The sequence below is a fragment of the Cebus imitator genome, unplaced genomic scaffold, assembly GCF_001604975.1.
Source record: "Cebus imitator isolate Cc_AM_T3 unplaced genomic scaffold, Cebus_imitator-1.0 Scaffold288, whole genome shotgun sequence".
Classification (NCBI taxonomy): Eukaryota; Metazoa; Chordata; class Mammalia; order Primates; family Cebidae; genus Cebus; species Cebus imitator.
In genome coordinates, this window is record NW_016107603.1 from 1475878 (window position 1) to 1501552 (window position 25675).

At 38.1% G+C, this 25675-nt stretch overlaps 1 protein-coding gene across 2 annotated transcripts in view; it reads left to right on the forward strand.

Annotated features, from left to right (window-relative positions):
- Positions 1–25675, forward strand: part of LVRN (laeverin) — a 72373-nt gene that overhangs the window by 23903 nt on the left and 22795 nt on the right. For both annotated transcript variants that reach the window (XM_017502031.2, XM_017502032.2), the window contains exons 2-10: positions 7153–7295; positions 8432–8571; positions 11837–11963; positions 16537–16691; positions 18164–18277; positions 24146–24286; positions 24812–24877; positions 24972–25037; positions 25450–25622. In XM_017502031.2, the coding sequence (XP_017357520.1) occupies positions 7153–7295; positions 8432–8571; positions 11837–11963; positions 16537–16691; positions 18164–18277; positions 24146–24286; positions 24812–24877; positions 24972–25037; positions 25450–25622 (1125 nt within the window). The remainder of the gene's footprint in view (positions 1–7152; positions 7296–8431; positions 8572–11836; positions 11964–16536; positions 16692–18163; positions 18278–24145; positions 24287–24811; positions 24878–24971; positions 25038–25449; positions 25623–25675) is intronic.

The following is a 25675-nucleotide window of genomic DNA, read 5'->3' on the forward strand; positions in this document are numbered from 1 at the left end:
TTTTTTGCCCTGGAATCTACTGTCCTGGTTCCCTGCTCAGTCCCCTTTTTAAACAGACGAATGGGCGACTTCCCGTGGCTCCAATCGACAGCCAAAAGGGCACCCGGACTGGTGTATTTTGTAAGGAGAACCGCTGCTCCGGGGCGCCGACAAAGCAGCCGCGCGGGGCAAAGTAGCGGCGCCAGCCGGCACAGCCGTGCTGGCCGAAACAGCCGCGCTGGTGACCTGTAGAGCTCCTCCACCTGGGAATTTCCTAGTCTGTGGGCAATAAAAATGCGGCGTCCACTCACCCTCTGCACTTTCACTGGGAGCTGCTATCCTGAGCTGTTCCTAAATGGCCATCTTGGATCCTCCTTTAAGACCCTTTTATTTCTCATGTAGGAATTTCATACTACAAATTTCCTGCTATTGCTTTAATGCCATGCCACAAATGATATTATGTTGTTTTTAATCTTTTTTTTTTCAGTTCAGAATATTTTCTAATTTCCATTTTGATTTCATCTTTGACTCCTGTGTTATTTACAACTGCGTTATTTGCTTTCCAAATGTTTGGATATTTTCTCATTTTTTTCTTGAGTGTCTGACATTTAAATTTGTATGTTGTTGAATGCTGGATTTTGTTATATTGCTTAGAGAATGCTGGCCCTTTTGGGTAGTAACTGAAATTACTTGGTGATCCTGCTGATCCTTGTCTGATTCTCTTGAGCCTTGTTTTTAAGTTCTTTGAGAGTGACTCTAAAGAAGCCTTTATTCTACAGCTACTTTTGCTTAATACTCAGGCACCACCCAGCTGGTCTCTCTCTGTTGAATAGTCTAAATATTCTGAAGATTTCAATACGCTGACCTGAGGGAATTCAAACAACTCTGAACAGTATGTGAAATCTGGGAAGTGTTCAGCTTACCCTTCGCTGGTACTTAGTATTTCCCCAACAGCTTCTCTTTGCCTGAGCTCATGAGGATTGATATTTTACTAAAGGCTTGAGGGGAATTCTATGCAGATTTCTGGAAGTCTTTCTCTACATAGTTACCTCTTTTCTTAAACTCACTCTGCAAGTTCTAGCTGTCTAGGTGCCCCTGAACTCTAACATCTGTCTCTTCAGCTCAGTGAGACCACTGGATTGTTTCTGTGCTGCAGTTTAGAAACTGCTTCCAGGTAGAAAGACAGGGTGATTGCAGCATTTGGCTTGTTTGCTTCTCTTCCTTGAGAATCACAGTCCTCTGCTTCTGGTTATCTTATGTCTGAAATAGTTGTTTCATATGTTTTATTAAGTTTTAAAACTGTTTTCAGCAGAAGGCTGACTTGAGCCTATGTTACTTCCTTGTGGTGTCAAACAGAAGCCTCATTATCTTTACATTTGGGGATGCTATTAATTTTAAAGTTAATCTTCAGTTATCTTCATGACATCTTAGTTTAGTTTTAGTATTTATTATTTTATGTACTTCAAAGCAGGCAATGCATTGGAAAGGACCCCAGGCTTGGGAGCTGGAGCCCTGATTCTGGTACTACCTTGCACTTGCTGGTTGTCTAATCAGTTGCATAAACTCCTGGGGAGTCAGTTTTCACATCTGTAAATTAAGATGACTGGACTTTTTCAGGTCTCTTCACTTTTGAAATTTAGTAAGAGACATCGCTTCTCAGCCTTTTGGCTAAGATCAAGTGAAATTTAATAAGAGAACACATATAATCCCACTTTAGTTCACAGATTCCCAGAATTCTTCTTGCATTTCTGATCCTAGTATTCCCTTGATTAAAGAGAAGAAGGAATTGAAAGGTATGTAGAGAAATGAAGATAGAAAGACCAAGATCAAATAAGGAAGTGTGAAATCATTGGTGAAAATTAGGATATTTGGGGGTGCAAATAAACATGAAAGCAACATGATTAAAATCAATGAATGTGTGCAGTTATAGGCAGAGTGAACAGAGAATAGAAAGAGACTTCCTTGCAGTTGCTGTTTATGCTAAGAAATCTGGCATGGTGATTAGGGTATGACACACAAGAGAGAAATTTGAACAGTATTAGGAAATAATTTGTAAGTCTCAAAACAAGGTCAGGGAACTCAAGTGCCAGGCACATGATGCTGGTGTCACAGAAGAAAGATATTTCATTATCCTATGGAGGTGTCATACCCATATATATCATGTGGCTGAGCAGTTCTCTCTGGGAGATGACTTTGCACAGCAAAAATTCAGATCCTGTGTCTTTTGAAAAATAAGTATAGCTAGCATATTGAAAAACCACAGCTTATAGTTTAGTAAAAGCAAAACTTTATTTTTCCCATTATCCTTTTACAGTGGGAAATTTAGTCTGCGGGGTAACTTTTCTGCTCTGCATGAGGACCCCAGCAGCCTATAAGTTCCTGCTTATTCTTAGGTGACAGACGATCTACAGTCACTAAGTCACAAATAAGTCAGATGCGAAAATTAGAAAATCCAATCCTGTGTAATAGTCAAACCTTTGAACTTAATTTGCTGTTAAACCTCCTCTCCCACCTCCATTCTCTCCCATACTCCATTCCCACTCTTGGGCTGGCTTTAGGATTGAAACCAGCAGTAATTTAGAGGGTGTAGTCCGTCTCCTTTTCTTTACCTCACATTTCTACTCTTCTTTGCCTATCCTGATAGCTGCTATTTTGATTTCACGAGAGTCCAGTGGGTCTGGGGGTGACAGGGAGAGGTGATAAATTGAACACTTCTTACTTGAACTAGTACTGTTGTCATTTGGTCTCATTCTGGTCTTACAGATGAATTTTCCCTTGAGGTGTCATTTTCCTGGCTTCTTCGGTGTTTTCCCTCTTTTTTCTACAATTTCCTTGACTCAGCAACTTCTCCTATGTCTTTGTCCTGATACTCACTATGACTTCTTCCTTAGCCCCTGGACACCGAGCAGTGTATTCCAAAGCTCCTCCAACCTCTTCCAGGTGGCTCTATAGGACTGACCCAAGACAGTCCCCTTATTGACTTACTCTGTGTGTAGGGGACACAACTCTTGCAAGGAACACTCATGCATCCCTGGCCAGGGACTGGCATGAGTCCCAAGGCAACAGCACTCCAAAGAAGTCAGCTATTCTCATTCCTTTTAGATCGCCACCTGGTAGGACTTAGACCCTGGCCATACTGTCAATTTCATCTTTCTCAAAAGTGAGTTGGTCTTCGAAGCCTCTCAGCCTAGGGAAACACTTCCACTGCTTTCTGAGGGATTCTTTCCTCCAGGCTCATAGTTAGAAGGTTGCCCCTCCTCCCAATTCCCTGAGAGCATGGAAAGCTTGGCAAAATAATGCCTGCCCCTCCCCTCCATCAAGAGATATCTTCTCGATCTCTTTTATCTCCATTCTCTGACCCTTCTTCTGTGGCCTTCATCTAGCTGAGAAGCTCAACAGTCACCCCCAGGTTCTCAAGGCCATTTATTTTCAATATCTTTGTAACATATTTTGGCGCCTTTCTCTGGAATTTTACATCTATTATGTTTTGTTGCATGGTGAAAATGTCAATTTTCAGATCCTATTACACAAGTTATAAACAAACATGATTCATAAGCCAACATTTGAACCACGGTCCAGTGGGGTAACATCTGGCTCTACTAAAACTTTTGATTTCTCAGTGTGTTATTGTGTAAAAAAACTGCGGAGGAGGACAACTTTCCTAAGAGTTTTATTTAATGCTTGATCAGCTATGCTATTCAGCACTTGTTAACTAGAGCTGTAGGAATACAAAGTTCATAAAATAATTTGGAATGAAATAGCTTACTGAGTGGATGTAGTGGATATTTTTATATGGTAGTAGATTTATTCTCCAAGAATGTCATGTGGTTCTTAATCATGAAGAAAGCAGAGAGTCCATGATCCACTTCCAGCGCAAGAAAGCAGTAAGTCCATTAGTCTCTTTCTAGACAGGAGGGCAGGAAAGTGGCTCTGCAATACTGACCCACAAGGAGACAAATTCTCCCAAATTAACTCCCTCACCAGCTGACCATTCTAAACACAGACTTCATGGACACCATAATAGCATGTTTCGGTGAGAGCTGAAGGGAAGAGAGGGTGGTGGATGGTTCTATTTTCTGAGGTCAGAATATCTTTGCAGGGTTGCTTGAGTCCAAAGCATAGAGAAAACAGAAAGAAACACCACTGTGAGGTTCCCAGAGGCGGCATAATCTGATCATATGCGCTGCTGTTTAGACTTGACTTTTGCAGTTAAGGTTGAGGGCCAAAGGTTGTGTGCTGGAGGGATTTCCCCCTAACTTTTTGTTTGTTTGTGTAAAACTAGGGAGGGAAATTGTTGAATGAAATGCAAGAGATTTTCTTTTATTTTACTTATTTGGAGACCTGAATTATGGAATTGGAAAACGTTTGCTTGATGTTTGATTTGCTAAAGTGGCAACTCTTTAAGCTGGTGCCCCCACCTGCTTTTATGCTCCAGGTTCACTTTTTGAACCTGGAGAATAAAAGTTTCCCACTTCCTTAAAGTGTCTAATTTTCTCCCCACTTCCCACCTTGCAGCCTCTTTGAGATTCACAAGCTTTGTGAAGTCATGGCAGCTAAGAATGTATGATCAAGCTTTACTTCCTATAGTTTCTTTTACAAAGACAATAGGCATTTGCTGGCTTTTTAAAAATATGTGTTTATATATTTTTTAAAATAGGAGAGAATCCCTCAGAGAGCATGTATTTTTTTAATATACCACCAGTTGTACCAAATGTCCTATAATTTCAGAGGGCTCAAAGACCTTCTGAAGGCCATGCATGAACCTGCAAGGGGGTTGTTTCTCCCAACTTTAGAGGACTCTGTCACGGCCACCTCATGGGCTCATTTTCCATCCTGCTGGATATCCTAATCCCTCTTAGAATCAGTTTTAAAGCTGTGAGTGACCTTAGAGATCATCTACATTTTATAGAAAATTTAAGTGGTATATTAAGCAACTTTCCCAAAGTTACATGAGTGTCTTTACACTACAGGTTCCGAGCAAGAACTCAGGTGACTGAATTTCCTGTTGACTCCTATTCTTTCCACTATATTGTCAATGGCTTGAGTCTTCTCTACTTTGTCCCGTCCCCTTACAGACAGTAACCAAAACCATAAAACAAATGCCAGGATAACACACTCTGCCAAAGTACTTTATATTCTTTTGTATATACTGATATAATGCTGTTTTTCTTTTATACTAGTACTTGGCTAAACAAAATACTTATGCAGTTGCTGTGAACCCAGATTTTTGCCAAGTATTATAAATGATACAGAATAAAAAATATATTAACTCTAATTTCTAGCAGTTTCAAATTTACTAGGGAGACAAATATGACTCATGTTTAACCTGTGGCCAGCTGTAACCCCTAGAACTTTTCTTTTATATTTATAATTTTTGCGGGTATAATAGTAGGTATATGTATTTGTGGGGTACATGAGACACTTTGATACAGGCATGCAATGCATAAGAATCACATCATGAAGAATGGGGTATCCATTCCCTCAAGCATTTATCTGCTTTGCTACAAACAATTATACTCTTTTAGTTATTTTTAAATGTACAATTAAATTATTTTGACTACAGTCACCCTGTTGTGCTATTAAATACTAGTTATTATTCATTCTAACTATTTTTCTTTTGGTACCCATTACCATCCCCACCTCCCCCCTGACCCTGGGACTTTTAAAGATGCATCTGTAATTAGTGATTTCCAGGCCTCCATTCCATCCTCTAACTCACCCCTCTTTGATTTCTTGTATAGTTCATCTGTATCAAGAATGGTTTGTGAGATTGGAAGGGATATAGGAGAATTCAAAGGCGTTTTGTTGGTAAAATTAATTACCAATAATATAAAAGCTCAAACAGCAGTACGAGGTAAATAGTGTCATTATTTTCTAGGTGAGGAAACTGAGGCTTAACAAGATTATGTGACTTGTCCAGGAGTGCAGAGTTGGTAGTAGATGGAGTGGAGTAGGCTCTTTCAGCAAAAGTAGCTGGTATCAGAGCCCGCAGGGATCCCTCCAGCCTATGCAACTAAGAGTATAATAATGTGGGCAAGGGCAAATAGGCCAAAATAGGCTTACTGTAAATCATTGTTTTTGTCACGTGAGGTCATGATACCTAAAAATAGCTGACTGAGAGGTGTTTGCATGTGCCAGCTGTCCCATGTGTCCTACCTAAAGCTGTGTGAATTTTTATGCGAGCAGCAACCGTGTAACAGTGAAGGAGGGATCACAAAGCTAAGTAATGTGTGGGATACCCTCTTGAGAAATCTTTGTTGAATTCACCTTTTATTTATCCAAAATTGGAGCTGATGCAAAAACAAATGTAGTAGAGACTTTCAGTCTCAGGACCTTTGTTGAAAAAGGAATTTAGCATCCACAGTTGTCATCTAAAAACAGGTTCCCAGGTAAGCAAGTCTTGGCAAATGGGACAATGAGGCTGCAGGATTGTTTTGTTTCAAGAAGAAAGTTGTCTACTGGGACCTATGCTGTCATCAGTCTCAGGCAGTGTTTGCAGAGGGTGAACCTGACATCTTCTCGCCCCTAAGCTTTTCCCTGTAAGTCATCAGTGCATGGTGGGATAATGTGACTCTTTGTATTTTGCCATGGAGATGGAGGAAGAATCAGTAAGGATTTGATAAATTTACCCATGTATAATTGAAAGTTGTTTTGTTTAATCAGCGTGTACCCAAATTGTTTACTCCCAAGGGTGTCTAAAATAAAAACTTTGTGTAAGTTTTTGGCTAGGAAGAAAAGCAGGCATGTGAGAAAAAGAAAAAATATATAGACATTCTTCCACTGACTTTTACTTTAGTGGAAGATGAAAGCAATAGACCATTATCAAATAAGTAACCCTAGCTTTATAAAGACCTGGTTCTCGGAAGACTGGTGTGGCATATTTGCTATATTTGTTTCTATTCTGTTTGTAAAAGGTTTTAAAGGTTTACGATGTAATAAAGCAATTATTTTGTGTTGAAAATTAAAGAGTGTGCTTGTATTTTAGGTCTTATGAGAATTCTAAGGTGCCATGAGAATTGGAGTGTGTTGGTGTGATGGGGTGGGCAGTGAGGAAGATGGGAGGAAACTTCCTCTCACACACCAGGCTAGCTTACAAGCCCTCATCTCTCAATATTTTTTATTCCACTGGGTTGAGATAAAAATAAATAAAAATTTTTCCATAATGTATTTCAGGGTCCTGATAGCATCCCAGCTGGAACCGACATTTGCCAGGTTTGTTTTCCCTTGTTTTGATGAGCCAGCTCTGAAGGCAACTTTTAATATTACAATTATTCATCATCCAAGTTATGTGGCCCTTTCCAACATGCCAAAGCTAGGTAAGTAATGCTTTCTGTCCATATCTAGCTAGCTAGCTATATAAGCTTTGTAATCACATTTACACCAGTGGCTTTTCTAGGCAGTGTATTATGGTGTATTATAAGTACAGTCTCCTATAATTAGGTAGTGCAGTCACCTGGAGTATGTGTCAGCACCCACATCTTGGAGATGGTAAGTCCTGATTCCTTTTGTATTCGAAGGTGAGGATATTATACTGTTCTTATACATAGGCAGTCTGCCTGTCCATTCGTTTGGGCTTCAACTGTTGATCATTAGTGATAACGAGTTGGTGGGCTTGGGCTGAATCTGGTGCACAGTTGTGTTTTATTTAGCTCACGTGCCTTTTTTTTCTTTTGATTAAATCAGTTTCCAACTTTAAAATATCTAGAGATTTTACATAAAAATTTAAATGTGTAAACTGAGAAGTTCTAACAACACTGCGTCTATGGCTCTTACCTGGCAGTGATCAGTTACATTTGAGAGGAGGCTCTAAGTCTCAGGACCTTAGTTGAAAAGGGAATTTAGCCTCCACAATTGCCATCTAAAGGCAGGTTCCCAGGACAGCAAGTCTTGCCGCAGCCAGCAGGAGGCTGGCTGTCTCCTGCAGCCTCTTCTCAGCGGATCCCCAGCACGCCCTATTAGCATACGCCAACCCATTTCACTTCAAGTGCCTGGCCCTGGTAGGTATTTGAGTTTGTGACTATGGTTTTAAAGTCCCCAGATTGTTTCTGCTAAAGTCTTAGTTGAAACCTGAGAATAGTAGAATTGCACCTTGTTGACCTGCCTGGGGGCAGCTCTAGATTGAGTGTTGTGAGAAATGGGCTGGACTAGAAAACAATAGAAGTAGGTGGAAGAGAAAGGAGGCAGATATCAGGGGCTAAGCGTTAGTGCTAGTGGATTTGGCCCTCAATCAAGCTTGTATTATTCAAAATGCTGATTCAGGCCAAAGATATTATTCTGAGATCTTCCTAATGTAGTTTTGGATAGCTTAGGGGAAGGTGGAGAAATCTGAACGGCTAGGCTCTGAGGAATAGCTGGAAAGGAGTAGCTGTGTGACAACTGATTTGACAAATTATTTCAAAGTCTTGTTATTGCTTAGGTTTGCTGTGATTTGAACTAAAATAAATTTCTCTAGGTCAGTCTGAAAAAGAAGATGTGAATGGAAGCAAATGGACTGTTACTACCTTTTCCACTACGCCCCACATGCCAACTTATTTAGTTGCATTTGTTATATGTGACTATGACCATGTCAATAGAACGGAAAGGGGCAAGGAGGTGAGTGAGGAAGATTCTCTAGGTAAGGGAGGGTGTACTGGCTGCAGACTGTTCATTTATTCTTTCTGCCTCCAGTGGCTATGCCTGCATATCCCATAATCGCTTCCTAGTTCTCTCTCCCAAGTCCTGTTAAAGTTCTTAGTGTGGCTTTGCAGAATGGGACGTAACATTTTCTATTGCCATTCTTTGGATAGGTTTCCATGGAAAGACTGCATATTAAACCCACTCCTCAAGACAAGGTCTGTGCTCCCTCTTCCCAGTGTGTTTCTGCTTTTGCAGAAGACAGGAGAGAATGGGGAGCACTGCTGCCCTGAAACCTTGATACTTGGGTTTAGCATGTGATGTGTACTTAGCCAGGGTTTGTGGAGTCTTGAAGCTTGAGTGATATTCAAAACGGTCAGCAACCAGTGTGGCTGGGCATCAACCAGTCAAAACAGACTCTAGCCAGGAAAAAATGCTGTGGCTGAAATGGTGCATGCAGGTTAAATTTCATCCCTATTGTTCTATGAAACGGCCATATAAACAAAGCAACCCCCAAGTGCAGAAGGAGCTCAGAAACCGAAGGAGGCAGACAAATCTAGTTTGTTGGTTTGGAGTGATTTATTAAGTGAACTTAAAGACAGAAGCATGGTCTTGGGTGGCACAAGACAGGTATATCTTTGCTCTGCAACTCCCCAGACCCAGGGCTTATGTCTTGGGGGAAAAGCATACATGCTCTGGAAGGAATGTGTAGTTGCCCACCCACAGGCATCACAGCCTATGATTTCCAGAAGAACAAGGGTGGTTTTGAAGGAAACTTAGAATGAATAGGTGTTTCTACATAATGAGTATCACATTAACTAGACATTTTAAACTCAAGGATAGTTAGAAGTTACATAGTGGATTAGCATTTAAAATAAAGTCACTCTTGTCCCCATACTAATCCAGAAGCTGAACTGCCATGTTCTTCAGCTCTGGAGCATGCAACACTTTTTCTGAGTTGTGTAAAGTTGGCATCTGTCCTGAAGTACCTGGTTTTCACCCAATTACCCCCTTTATGATAATCCTTTAGAAAAATATGGCGGTTATACTGGCAGTGCTTTATATACTGGTTCACTCCCTATCACAGAGGGACTTACACCCAGTTCTTTCTAGACGCATAGGCTTCATGGGGCTGAGAAAAATCAGGCCTTATAGCTGGCTAACATATTCTCCTGACCCCAAGATCTTCCAGGCTTACACTGTTACATGTGGAGAAAAGAAAGCTGTGGATGAGCCAAGCCACTCATCAGGGGACAATCAGTCAAAGCTACTCCTCCTTTACAACTCCTAACCTAGTGATGAATTAACAACTTTATGTTGGTTGAACGATTCTCAAAGCTCCTCCTAACTTTATGAATTAATAATACTGTGTTAGATGCAAACGACAGCTTGTTATCTTCCTAAGCTGATGGCTCTAGTCTGATTTTCCTCATTGAATAATTACTAGTAGATCCTTGACATCCACAGATAGAGCACTGGCCAAGTTAAACATGCGTGGCTTATATTGTTAAATCTGCTCAGGCCTGATTTGGAAGTATGTGCTTCAAGCTTGGCAAGGAGGAGTGGGCCCCATGGCTCCCACAGGAAATGACAGACCCAAGGTGATTCCTCGGCTCCATTATCTCAAGTGCCTTGTTGTGGTCAGTGCTGCTGCACAGCCAACATTTCTTGTAGAGGGATGAACTCTATTTATCTGTGAAAGATCACCCCGAAAGGATGCCATCTGCCATAGAAGCAGCAAGAAAATGGAGCATGCCTGAGAAAGTCATGTTCTTAGCCAACACACTGAAGTTTGGCATGAGTCTATCAGTGGAATGTTAGCATTTGGCTACAGCTCAGCTTTACAAAGCTAGTGAGTGCATTATATACTCTACAGAAAAACAAAAATGTATACTCGGAATAGAGTCCAGCCCATTTACAAATTTCTCATTAAGTAACAGATAAAGATTTGGTGAAATGGACAGTATGGTTAATGTCTGGCATGAGGATAAACATAAGAAAGCAAGTAAATTATAATTCTCTCATTATTCTGTTGCCAAATGACACTTCCACTTTAGCAAGTAAAAGGAAATCTCTGCCATGTTTTGTCCATTTTGTGTAACCACATTATTGTTTGGGTACTTGGAGCTTATTTGTGTGATTTTGATGAGTAATATTCTATTGTTTTAACATTATTATTTTAAATTGAAAGTATTGCAACCTCTACAAAATTATCACGTAAGCAATGTAGGTAGTTCAGGATTTACATAATTCAAGAAAAACTTTTAAGCAGAAATTAAAGGTAAGTCATTTCCTTAGCATTTTTTTCTCTAATGTTTTGCAGAACATTCTTTCTTAGATAACTGCATTCACAACAGGACAAATATTTTAATTATCTCACTTGGTAACTTTCATTCCAAGATCTTTAAGTTTTACATATGTTCTTTAACATTAATGCTGGCAAATTCTATGGAAATTGCTTACATGATATTTTTGTAGCCTTTACAATACTTTCAATTTACAGTAATAATTGATTTTAAAACAATAGGCTATTACTCACCAAAATCACACAAGTAAGCTGCAAATACGCAAGCAATAGCGTGGTCATGCCAAATGAACAAAACATGGCAGAGATTCCCTTTTACTTGCTAAAGTGGAAGTGTCATTTGGCAATATAATACCAAGAAAATTATAATTTACTTGCTTCAACAGCTTTAAAATTACAGGACATTTGATGAACTTTTTTAAATTAGGAGAATTAACCTTATTTCAAATTTTAAAAGTAGGACTATTAATATTCTAACAGCCAAATCATTTTAAATTTTGTATGATTTAAATTTGCTTAATATGTAACATACTATATAACCCCCACTAACAGTGCAATTCTGTTTGGATCCTTAGTAATATATCCTGAATAGGGAGGCAAGGGCTCAGAGTGCACAAAATGTCTATAGAATCTACACTTACTGTAAGGGTAGATGGTGGTATGACCCATTCCAAGGGTTGTTTTATGATTCCAGAGTTGTACATGCTGTTGTCAAAGAGTGACATAACGCACTTTTAAGGGAAATTACTGTTTATAACTTAGTGAACAGCCTTCAGGGGTTTTCTCAGGACATGGAGGCATGCAAACATTTTATTATATAGGTTCTTTTGAAAAGGTAAGACTTTGACTCTAGAGCAGCAGGGAACTGGAGCAAGCAGGTTACCTCTTTTCAAAATTGCTACTGGTTTTCCTAATCAGCGCTTAACTGTTTTGATTTAGATACGCATCTGGGCCCGCAAAGATGCCATTGCAAGTGGAAATGCAGACTTTGCTTTGAACATCACAGGCCCCACCTTCTCTTTTCTGGAGGATTTGTTTAATATCAGTTACTCTCTTCCAAAAACAGGTGAGGCACTCTTTTCCTTTCAGTGCATTTGGTTTTCTGTTATTTGGGCCCTTGGTTGAGGCCTGGTGATACAGAGACAAACCCATAAGGATCCACTGTTGCTATTTAGCTGCTGTTTTGGAGTTAGCCTCCTGACCTATGTTTTACACCTTCAGAAACACACAGAGGCCCACCTCTCTACCTCTGTACAGAGCCATGTGCTCAGCAGCTGCTGAAGAGCTCTCAGACTTTTTAGGTCTCTCCTGGCTTCTCAGTGGCAGCCTCCCATCCCCTAGACACTGCTTCCTCTTTTGTGTTCGAGCCTTTTGTCTCATACTGCAAGTGTGCAATGCTCTGTCTGGATCATCTTAGCTAGCGGACTTTCAGAAGTTGCTACATTTCCCTTTAGTAAATTGTATTTTTTAAAATTAGTGGTCCTAACTGTGAATTTTCATTATATAAAATTGGAATCATATGTTAATATAATAGGATCCTTATGGAAATATGTAAATATTTAACCTCTCATAGATCTATGTGGTATGTCCTTAAAATTGCATAAGCCACTCAGCTCAAAGTTGTTCAATATTTTTTCTCTCTAACTTGAAAGTATCTTGTAAATATGTTTTGTTCCTCTGACATGTGAGTTGGAGACTTTGAAAAAGTATGCTCTGCCTATAGTGGCAGATAGTGGAAGAAGGTGGGGAGTAAATATTTGGGAGGTTGAACCTCCTGGGCCCCAGGAAGCCAGGGCCTCTGCAGCTCAATCATTCTGGCTAACGAGGAGTGGGAAATGAAGGAACAGAAACCAGCCTTGGCCCATTCAGAAATACTGGAGGCGACACCTATGATTTAGGGAGTTGGAGGCAGCAGGAGCTCAGGCATGGAGACCAAGCTCCTGGCATTTCTGGGGCTGGAGGCTCCCAAGATGTCCCTTATCTTGGCAAGAAGAGTTCTATTTGTATTTATGTAGATGAGAAGTGCAGAGTCATCCTTGATACCCTGTTCCCGCGAAGCACACCGTCAATCTAATTAGTCACCTCATCATCCCCTACATCCATCCACCCACTTACTTCTTCCTGTCCGCCAGTTCTCCCTAATTTTCATCATCATCTGCACCACAGCTGTCCTCTCATAGCTTCTCCACATTCCCTCCTGCCCCCTCCAAGCCATGCTTCATATGAAGCCAGAAGGATCTTTCCAGAGCAAATCTGATTATGTTACTATTCTCTTTAAAAACTCTGTGTGACCTCCCATTGGCCTGAGGGTTAAGTCCAAAGTCAGCGCCATGTCTTTATAATGGTGCATCTCTTACCAACCTCTCAGGGCTTTTGGCTCTTCCTGAGTGGGAAGGCTGCTTTAGCACTGTCTCTGCCCTCCTATGCGTTCACCTTCCTCTTGTCTCCTCCAGGCTCTTACACATGCAGTTTGCACATCCTGAAATGCCTTCTATCCACTGATTAATTCAATTCTATTTCTCAACTCAATACCCCCTCATCCAGGAAGCCTTCCCTGACTTCTTTTCTCCAACTTCCACAGCATCCTGCATATTTCTCCATCTGACCTCTTGATCAATTGGATTTTAATTGTCTTCCTCATTAGAACTTGGAGTTAGGATCTGAATCATTTTTTTCTTTGTGCCGCCAGAACCTATGGCAGTCAGGTGGTCAACAGTAAACTTTTGGGGGTATGGAGGAAATAAATATATGTGATTAGTTCAGTAATTCCACTTAAATTCTGACCAGATTATTAACTCCTGAACATCAGGGATACATTTTATACTTTCTCCATAAACTTCATAGCATCTCAACTGGTGCCACCCTATGAGCACCCACAGAAGGTGCTCAATCAAAACTTCATTTTTGTTGATAGGTGATTAAAATAAGGAATTCCTCTATTACTGGATTTTTAGGAGAAAGATAACTAATATTTCTTTTTTTTTATTTTGGGGATTTAAAAAATGTTTTAATTTTTAATTCTCATGGGTACATAATAGGTATATAAAGGTAGGGGACACATGCAATATATAATAATCGCATCCTGGAAAATGGAGTATCCATTCTCTCAAGCATTTATCCTTTGTATTATAAGCAATCCAGTTATACTGTCTTAGTTGTTTTTAAATGTACAATTAAATTATTGTTGACTGTAGTCACCCTGTGGAGCTATCAAATACTAGGTCTTATTCATTCTTTCTAATTTTTTTTTGAACCCATTAACCACCCCCAGTTCCCCCAAGCCCCCCGCTGCTTTTCCAGTCTCTGGTCACCATCCTTCTGCTCTTTATCTCCATGATTGGTTTGATTTTTAGATCTTTGGGGATTTTTTTTTCTTTAGGTTTGGAGTACACGTGCAGATCATGCAGGATTGTTGCATATTGCTTTAATTCTTTGTTGAATCACAAACAAAACAAGGCAAATGCCTCCCCTACCAGTATTTCCCACATATGCCGTACTCCTACCCTCAGAGAGTTTGGTGAAAAACTATTTGGTTTATTTCTCCTGTGTTGTTCTTTTAGCTTATTTTCTTGTAGCTTGCTCAATAAATTTTTACTTTAGAATCTAAGATTATATGAGTTGTGTTCATGTATCCCATAAATAGAACAGTATTTTTTCTCATGTTATTATCATTTTAATTCACTCTCAAGTCAAAAGTTAGATTCAATATCAAAATACTATAGAGACTGGTAGAGCTAGGTGTTTGGATTATTATTGTGCCAGTTGACACCTTTACCTGTAGGCTATGTGCCAGATTTTCTATTCCTATACCAAGACTAATTATTAGTCTACTATGTATTTTAAATATTGTCATATCATTTTAATTTTTGATTTTTGATAATTGATAAACATTTTAAATAAGATTTTTGGCTATTTGCAGTATTTCTTTGCTGCATTGTTCACCTTTCATTTTTTTTCCCTGTTTGAGTTCTATAAATATTAAAAAGTTGTCTAATTGCTTGTGGTATATGCTTTTATATTTTCCCCTAGATTATTGTTTGCCTTTCAGATTAGTTTATAGTATATTTTGGTGAACTAAAGTATTTATTTATTTTTATTTATGCATTTTTTGAGATGGCATCTCACTCACCCAGGCTGGAGTGCAGTGGTGCGATCTCCCCTCACTGCCTCAGGTTCAAGTTATTCTCCTGCCTCAGCCTCCTGAGTAGCCAGAATTACAGGTGTTCACTACCACGCCCAGCTAATTTTTCTATTTTTAGTAGAGACAGTGTTTCACCATATTGGCCAGGCTAGTTGAGTGGGCTGGTCTTGAACTCCTGACCTCAAGTGATTCACCCACCTAGGCCTCTCAAAGTGCCAAGATTATGCATAGAAGCCACCATGCCTGGCTAAAGCATTTAATTGAAATGGACTATTTTTAAAGAGCAGTTTTAGGTTACAGGAAGATTGTGCAAAAAATACAGAGTTCTCATATATTCTTTCTTTCCTTCCTTTTCCCCACTTTCTCCTGTTGCCAACATCTTGCATTAGTGTGCTACACTTATTACAGTATTGAAACATTATTATTAACTAACCTCCCCAGTTTATCTTAGGGTTCAGTTTTTGCATTGTACAGCTCTACGGGTTTTGGAAAGTGTGTAATGACCAGTATCCACCATTACAGTATCACACAGAATAGTTTCACTGCCATAAAAATCCCCTCTGCTCCATCTATTTATCTTCTTCTGCTTCCCCAGAATCCCTGACAACCACCAATCTGTTATTATCTTTATAGTTTTGCCTATTCCAGAATGTCATCTAGTTGTAATCACATAGTATGTAGCTTTTCCAGACCAGCTTCTTTTACTTAGCAACATGCACTTAAAGTTTTCCGTAGCTTTTCCTAGCATGATAAATCACTTCTCACCACTGAATAACACTCTGTTGTATTGGTGTACTACAGTTTGTTTATCCATTATCCTATTTCAGGGCATCTTGTTTGCTTCCATCTTTTAGTGATTATGAATAAAGCTTCTGTAAACATTTGTGTGCAGGTTTTTGGGTGGGCATAAGATTTCAGGTCATTTGGGTTAATTCCAAGGAATGTAATTGTCAGATCTTATGGTCAACCTATAGTGACTGTACCACTTTGCATCCCCATGAGCAATGAATGAAAGTTCCTGTTGGTCCACATCCTCATCAGCATTTGGTGTTGCCAGTGTTTTGCATTTTAGCCATTCTAGTAGGTATGTGGTAGTATCTCATTGTTTTAATTTACAATTCTCTATGACAATGGATGTTGAGCATCTTTTTATATGTGTATTTGCCATTTGTATATCTTCTTTAGTGAGGTGTATGTTCAAATCTTTTGCCCATTTTGTAGTTGGGTTGTTTGTTTACTTACTGCTGAGTTTTAAGCATTCTTTGTATATTTGACTACAGTCCTTTATCAAGAATATTTCATTTTAATATAGTCAAAATAATTTATTTGCTGGCTTTTGTCTTTGTTATTAGTCTTTAAAAAGCTTACTCTCCTTCAGGTTATAAATATTGCCTTGTATTTTTTGACAATTTTATGATTTCATTTTAAGAGATATATTTAGAAATTCCATTTTGGGGAAGAGATCATTTTATTTTTTCCTCCATTTAAATCCACTTAGATATAATTGCCTTGCCTAGTTTTGACAACCATGCAATGGAAAACTGGGGACTAATGGTATTTGATGAATCGGTATTGTTGCTGGAACCAAAAGATCAACTGACAGAAAAAAAGACTCTGATCGCCAACATTGTTTCCCACGAGATTGCACACCAGGCATGTGGTAAAATGTTCTTTTTATTTCATGTGAAGTTATTCTTCAGGTGCTCTACCAAAATAGCATAAAAACCTTAATAAGAACCTGCCATATACCACATTTTAAAAAGAAAAACACCCCAAAGTATGGCAGTGAGTAAAAACAGGGAAGACTCAGATTCTGGGTGGATTTGAGCTATTGGTGGCAGATCCTAGTGAGGTCTTACAGTTCTGCTGAGGGTTGGGTATCTACATCCAACAATTAACTTTGCTCCACAAAGTCTTCTTCAGGAAAAGTAACCCATGTAGACACAGGAGTATTTTTTTTTCATTTCACCTAAAATATGGGATATTCAAAAGTATCACTGAAAGATACCCTCATTTCATCAGCAGATTGTTATAAATTTCTACTTGTTGTTGTTGGAGAGAGGTTAAATGGATGCAGGTAACACATTAATTAGGTGGAAATAATTAGCCCTTGGTCTACATTCCCAATGGTGGCATAAATGACAATTCATTTCATCAGGTCTATTTGCTTTTGCATTGGGATTTTAGAAGTTTAGCTGTTTAATGTGATGATGAAGATTTTCATGTCTGCATTTCAGTGTCTGCTCCATTCATACGAGTTTGTTAAGAAAGAAATAATCTCAACTGTGTTATCTTAGTAATGTGGCTCCATAAGAAGTTTGGAAAAGCACAATTTACTAGGATTGAACAACACCCTGATGCACAGTAAAATACACATATTCACAAGTTTTATTAAGTCACCCAAAGTGTCATTTTTTTAGTATAGTCTAAGTGACACATTGTTTTGGAATACAGGCTGTTAGTAATTATAGCTGTTATAAGAATTTAGTTAAATACCAGGGCTTGGGTTTGTTAGTTTGGAAATCATTGTTTTTCTTTCCTAATCCTGTTCATCATCCATTTGACACTGATTTTTTTTTTTTTTCTGTTTAACTCAAACAGAAAATAATTACAGCTGAGCCATATTGCAAAACATATGATTACTTGAGTGATTTGTACATGGCACAGATCAAATTATAAAAGAATCTTAAAACATAACTGCTTAAAGTAAAATCCAGTTGCAACCTATTTAGAGTATAAGGAGCTAGAATTTGTAGGTGGTAAGTCAGCATTCAGGGCTTCTGTTTTATGGAGCTAAAAACAACTTTTGGGCCAAGTAGACAGTTTAAGAAATGCTATTATAACTGACCTTATGTTTAAACATTGCAGTTTTAAAACAAAAATTGCTTTCAGTCATTGGACATGGAATATTCCTGAGAAATGCATGACTAATATCTCATTATGTGAAAACAACAACGTGTTTTCTGGTGTCCTGTCTTCAAGTTTTGTTATTGATGGCAAATACATTTTAATTATGTCTTTTAAACTTACATTTATTTACAATTACAATGAATATTGTAATTACCATGAAGATAACTTAAAAATTAAATTTAAGAAAGCTCTTTTATTTTTCTCATTTCCAAAAGTGGTTTGGAAACTTGGTTACCATGAATTGGTGGAACAATGTCTGGCTCAAGGAGGGTTTCGCATCTTATTTTGAGTATGAAGTAATTAACTACTTTAATCCTAAATTCCCAAGAGTAAGTATGTTTATTAAATTTATTTAACATTTTTTTCCTAATTATAAAAGTAAGGCATATTGATTCTTAAAAATATATAAAATACAGAAAAATACAAGAAATGCTAAATTACCTGTAATACCGGAAATTATTTGTGATATCTTTTTGATATTTTTTATTCCAGGCTTTTAATCTACTGTAGATGTTTTTGAAAGTGGGAATTACATAAAAGTTTGTATTGCTTTTTCTACTTCGTATTCGACTTCATATTTCTATTTCATAATCATGAGCATTTCTACCAATCAATTATTAGATCTTTTTTAAAGAGAAGATTTTAAATGACTGCCGAATATTATTTTCACTTATTCCTACTATATCTATTCCTTATTCCTACTACATCTATAGTGTAGGTCTCACTCTGTCACCCAAGCTAGAGTGCAGTGGTGCAATCTTGACTTACTGCAGTCTCAACCTCCTGGTCTCAAGAAATCCTCCCACCTCAGCCTTCCGAGTAGCTGAGACTACAGGCGCATGCCACCATGCTCAAATAATTTTTGTATTTTTTGTAGAGATTGGGTTTCTCCATGTTGCCCAGACTGGTCTAAAACTCCTGGATTCAAGGGATCCACCAGCCTCAGCCTCCCAAAGTGCTGGGATTACAGGCATGAGCCACCACGCCCAACATAGACCGTATTTTAAAGTAGTGCAGTAGTGTATGACTTTTACGATAAGTAATATGCTACTTCACATTTAATATTATTACTGATATTGTTTTGCTAATTTGAGTAAATAGTAATATTGAAAAATAAATACATACATGTGCAAATCTAATTCTTTCAACTGTAGGTTTCACTTCTGATATTTAATTTATGTAGAGTAATTAGCTAGTGCTTTTAGAATGCCATGATAAAGCCAAATTGATTTAATTTAGATATTTAAATGTTTAGACTTCATGTTATCTTTTTTTTTTTTTTTTTTTTGAGACAAAGTCTTTCTCTCTTGCCCAAACTGAAGTGCAGTGGCGCGATCTCGTCTCACTGCAACCTCCACCTCCCTGGTTCAAGCTATTCTCCTGCCTCAGCCTCCCGAGGAGCTAGGACTACAGGCACATGCCACCATGCCCAGCTAATTTTTGTATTTTTAGTAGAGACAGGGTTTCACCATGTTGGCCACAATGGTCTCTTGACCTCATGATCTGCCTGCCTCGGGCTCCCAAAGTTCTGGGTTTACAGGAGTGAGTCATCATGCCCGGCCCATGTTATCTTTTGATATAAACCTCACTTCTTTTATAAACCAGCGGTCTTTTCTTGGTTTGCATCTTCTCCTCTCTTCTGTCTCCTGTAACCTCTCTGGTTCTCAGGATTGCTCTTTCCTGCCTTTCTTTGCCGGTCTCCATCTCATCTCAGTTCCCAGTTGTTCCAAGGCTAGATTATTCACCTCTTTTCTCTTTACCTTCACTCATTCAAAGGTTTATTAAAATTGAAATACTATCTCCACTTCTTGGATCTTCTTTACAGACTAAATCTATTCACTCTGAAGGAGATTCTCAGATGATGTTCTTTCTATTATTTTGGAAGTAAGCTTTCCTTCTTTTATGGAAGTTGATAATGGATGGTAGGTAGGTGGTACTTGTTTTGGTTGATAGTTTGGCAGGAAAAAAAGTTGACAAGCCTATCTTGGTGCCACAGAAACCTTTTTTAAAACCTCTTTTCATCTATTTGTGAAATCACAGCATCTGGGAAGCACTGATGTAGTGCAGGCTTTTAGCACCCAAATTCCATGCCACCTCGCCACCCTTGACAGGCATCCTGTAAGATGCCCCCAGCCCAGTCACTCTGCAGCGCCTCTCTCTTCCTCCCCCTGGACTGTGCACAGGCCCTTCTTGTCCTGGAGGAAATTTTGGACATCATTATATAGATCATCATTATATAGAAAGTTTGGACATCATTATATAGACTGAAGTACTAAAAGGTTAAATGACTCTAAATGACTTGCCCAAGGTAATTTGCCCAATTGGGACAGGACTGAGATTATAACCAGTTGTCTGGGTCTAGTCTGATGACAAGGATAATGATGGTAACAGCAATAATACTGTATTTACCATTCAATCAGGACTTAGAACTTAAGTGCCAGGCACTGTGAGCTCTATACATACATCATCTTACTCAGACGTCAAACCAACCATATGAGTGCTGTTGCTATTTCTGTTTTACAGGTGAGGAAACTGAGGTATAGAAGCATTAAGTAAGTTGCTCAAGGTCTCATAGTTATTAAATGTCAGAGCTGTGATTCAATTCCAGGTCACGTTGACAGTGAAGCCCATGCTTTTAACCACTGTGCTCTATAGCAAAAACACAATGGAGAGTTCTTATCCTCAAGAAGCTAATTGGCAGTTGGGGGAGAGAGGGAAAGGGAGAGGGTTTGTGTCTTCAATATATGATCGTATGTATATATATGTATATATATACACACAGTTTATCTACATATAGTATGTCTTTATTGTCTTAGCTGTTTTGAACAGTCCTTTCCACTTCCTCTATGCCTACAAAAGTGTTTGTATTTCTTTCATGGCTTTTATTCACTCATGGTTAGTGCCATCTATAAGTGCTTTTAAAAGCAGTTGGTTAGATCCTAAATTAACTCTGTGGATAGAATAAATAAGGGAAGAAGTTTAATTTCCATAAGACAATGAAATTTACCGTATTTTCTTAAGTAGATAGAATCCATCATGAACATCAATTTCAGTTACCTCTTATAACAACTAAAATGGTTTAAGTATTATCAGTATCTAGCAAAACTTCCCCAAAACATATTTCTGGTATTTTTTGAAGCTAAGATTTACAATGTTTGTCTCTTTTTGTGCCTTTTAATTATTTCCTTTTATTATTAGTTTCTTACCCATGTTTTCTACATCTCTTAGTTGCTCGTGGAGCTGAGTGAAAGCATCAGATCGTGGCGATTGAGGACATGCCATGATCTTTGTTTTTAAAAAGCTTAAGCTCTCCTTTCAATGATTTTTGGAGATCAAGAACCTTAACCTCTTTTTAATCTAGTAATATGATTGAAATTGAGTAACAGAGTCATAGACCCTTATGCAGAAACAGATTTTCAATTTTTTCTATTTCAAAGTCTAATTTCAGCTGAAAGTCAAAGTCACCAAAGCATGATATGAATGGCTTATGGTCAAGGGGTCAGAACATTAAGAAGGAAGGCTTTCTGGAATTCTGAAGCTCTAGCCCTCACATTGCCACTTAATGACTTTCCTCCATCTTTCTGCTGCCTGATCTAAGAAAGCAGCAGACTTGGTGAAGGGAAAAGGTACATATAGGCACTGTGGTCATCAGATATTGCTCTGCCTTTACTATGATCATAAGCTGAGACAAGCAGATGAACACCTCTGAACTTTAGTTCCTCACTCGTAAAATGGGTTTCTTGCAGTCATTCCGTAGATGGTAATGGCATTGCTAGGTACTGTTGAGACAACTACCATAAACTGAACATTAGTTTTATGTACTTATATAGAATTATTTATATTATCTCATTCAATCCTCAGGATAATTCTGAAGTATCATAATAAAAATAATGATAAGTAAACACAACAGTGGTTAATCCTTATTGAGCATGTCCTATTTGCTACCCATTGTGCTCAGAACATTATGTAAATTAATTTAGTTCTCATAATAATCCATTGAGGACATTGTTGTTTTACCATTTTCAGATGGCAACTGAGTTTCAGAGAGAGAAAATCGGTGGTCTTTGATGAGTCACATAACTCCTAAAGGGCTGAGGAAGAATTCACACACAGGCACCTAAACTCCAAATCCTGTGTTTTTAACCACCATAATATTCTCTACAAATTTATTACAATAAATAGTGTTATATTTCTAAGGATAAGAGCAGATTTTATGCTGTGTTTGGTGGCTCACACCTGTAATCCCAACACTTTGGGAGGCCAACGTGGGAGAATCTCTTAAGCTCAGGAGTTTAAGACCAGCCTGGGCAACATAGTGAAATCCCGTCTCTACTAAAAATTTTTAAAATTAGCTGGGCATGATGATGCACCCTTGTAGTCCCAGATACTCAGGAGGCTGAGGTGAGAGGATTGCTTGAGCCTAGGAAATGGAAGCTGCAGTGCACTCCAGCCTGAGCAACAAAGTGAGACTCTGTCTCCAAAAAAAAAAAGAAGGAAGAAATTTTAATAGGTCTTCTCTGGCATATCGCAGCTTGTGGGATAAAGTAATGGTGAATATATGGATTCATATTATCTAATCACTATATGCAGTATCTAGTTTTTTTGTTTTGTGTGTGTGTGTGTGTGTGTGTGTGTGTGTGTGTGTGTGTGTGTGTTTAAGCTGACATCATATTTTATATAATGTTTCCTTCCAACAGAACCAAAACAGTCTACGGACAGCATCACTTTATGGCAGGCCCAGAGTAGAAAGGCCTCTAGGATGTTGATGAAGAGGTGTTACCTCATTTATCAGTTACCTTATATGGTTATAGTGGTATCAAGAAGGTTACATAAAACCTTTACCAGGCAGCCAGAAGAAGGAAAGACAATCCATTCTAATGGGGTTAGGGAAGACCCACAAAATATGGAGAAGCTGTATGAACAAAAATGTTCATTAAAACTGGTCAAAATAGTAAAAAGCTGAAAGCAACTTAAATGTCTAGCTAATAAAAGGGAAGTTATTAAATCAATTATGGTCCATTGACCCAATGGGTTATTATGAAGCTGTGTATTTATATATTTTAAGATTTTTCTTTTGCAAAAGTTTCATCTGCTGTACTTTGAAAAGAAAAAAATCATCTGTGATTTGATCACCCTGTGATAATCACTGCTAAGTTTTGGTTTATTTCCTTTCGATTTATGTTTCTATTTTCCTTATAATGCAGCAGCCATTATAAGGGATAATTATAAAGATGAGGTAGCAAAATTTTAAAATGCTATAATATGAACAAGATAACAAGTTTTTACAACTGTGGGAATAAATAGCACTTAGGAAAAAAGATGGAAAAGAACTACACTAACATTTTAATGGTGGTGATCTTAGGGTGTGATATTATGGATGTTTTTTATTTTCTCTATTTTCCACATTGTGCTTATAGGTCACCAGTGAGACACTCTCAAGAAGCCTTGAGTGTTAAACTAATAAAATCCATGCTTACTGATAGGATCAGACCTACGCAGATGACTCCTCCAAATCCTTGCTACTCAGTGTGATTCTTAAACTAGCAACATCAGCATCATGGGGTAGTTTATTAGAAATATTAGATTCTTCTTCTGGCGTTACTTCAGGAAGAAATTGCTCTTATTTGTCTGAGAGAGAGAGCTGGTCTTTTGAAGAGTCCTATGGTTCTCATTAAAATATAATAAATTGCCTTCTCTTAATGCATGAGCCATAAACTGTAGTATCCAGTTTATGGATTTGTTTTCAATTTTCAATTACTACATCAGCATCTTTGTGAATTTGTAGATCTGGCATGCTTTTGGTTTGTAAATATTCATGAAAGAGAGACTGATTAATTTTAAGGAGTTATTGATAAAATTACCAATGAAATTTTAGAGAATTAAAACCACCTTAAGGAAGGCCTTGTTAGGAGAGCCATGGACCTCCCTATGGGAAATGCAGTGGCTTTGGGGAACCACATTAACTTTTGTAATTGACTTTGTAAAAATTGAAATGAAAAAGGATACAAATAAGAGGGAAAGTATCCTACAGTTTTGTTATTCAAGAAATTCTGACTTATTTGGCATATTTCAACTTCTCAGTTACTGAATTTTTTCCTCTCTTCAATATCAGTTTTTGAAAGTATTTTAGGACCATTGCAGTTTGTTTTTCTGTGACACCTCAGGAGTTAATGTGGCTCAATCTTTTCCTTTTATAGAATGAGGTCTTTTTTTCTAACATTTTACATCATGTCCTCAGAGAAGATCACGCCCTGGTGACTAGAGCTTTGGCCATGAAGGTGGAAAATTTCAAAACAAGTGAAATAGAGGAACTCTTTGACATATTTGTTTACAGCAAGGTAAAAGCAGTTAGAAATTTCCTTTGATTCTGTACTCTTGTAGAAAGTTGCATATAATGGATTCCAAGGGTCCTATATCAATATGCAAGTTAAAACTTTTTATCAAAATAACCTTATTTTAATTCAATTCATGGGATTCAGAAAACATGATTAAATTAATTCTTACCTTGCAAATATCAATCAAGCCCATGTTAATTAATGCTCAGTACCATTGACCATAGACTTTAACAACTTTCTACTTTCAAGGTGAACCCTTCTGCTTGGTGGAAATTTAATCTTGCCATGTAAAGATCTCAATTTTTTAATATTTTATGTACTCTACATGTGGGACATCTGCTTACCTTTTACCTCTCAATTAGTGACAGCCTACTATTTTATTAGCACATTTTGAAATAATTCAAACATTCAACTAAAAAGCAAAATGTGATCAGGAACACAGCTCAGAATATTGCTTATAAATATGGAATATGTCAGTATATGGATATTGAATTTTGTTCAAACAATGGACAACTTCTTTTGTCCTAGGGAGCGTCTATGGCCCAGATGCTTTCCAGTTTCTTGAACAAGCATTTATTTGTCAGTGCGCTCAAGGTGAGTTTGCAAAATAATTGTTGCCTGGATGGCAGTAAACATAAACTGCATTGGCATGTTATTTATTCTAACCTTAACTCTTTTATTTTTACAGTCATATTTGAAGACATTTTCCTACTCAAATGCTGAGCAAGATGATCTATGGAGACATTTTCAAATGGTGATTGTCCTACTTTCTGACACGTTCTTGCTGAGTTGGTTTGTATGATACAGGACAAGACTGGGAGGCCATAGGTGAATGGCAGTTCCATAGGAAAACAACTTTACCTTGTTATAGAACTGCCTTAGGTCATGGGTTGGGTCTTTAGTCTTCACTGTATTTCCAGTGCCCAGAACAGAGCATGGAACATGTTAGAACAAGAAATATGTGTTCAGAGAATGAATTAATGAACTAAAGAACCATTCCTATGTAGAGATAAACAGAGTTCTAAATTTGGCCCAGAAGATCACCCACCACAGGACTACTACATAAGTGAGGAAGAGAATAGCTACCAAGTTTCCTTTTGGAGATTGCTACTTCAAAACGTTTCACTGATAACCTTACCTGCTTTTGTGATGATTTTTTGAAACAGGCCATAGATGACCAGAGTACAGTTATTTTGCCAGCAACAATAAAAAACATAATGGACAGTTGGACACACCAGAGTGGTTTTCCAGTGATCACTTTAAATGTGTCTACTGGCATCATGAAACAGGAGCCATTTTATCTTGAAAAGGTTAAAAATCAGACTCTTCTAACCAACAAGTAGGTAGTTTTGCTCCTCTTTGTCTTCATCTTCCTTGGGTTGAGCTCTGGTC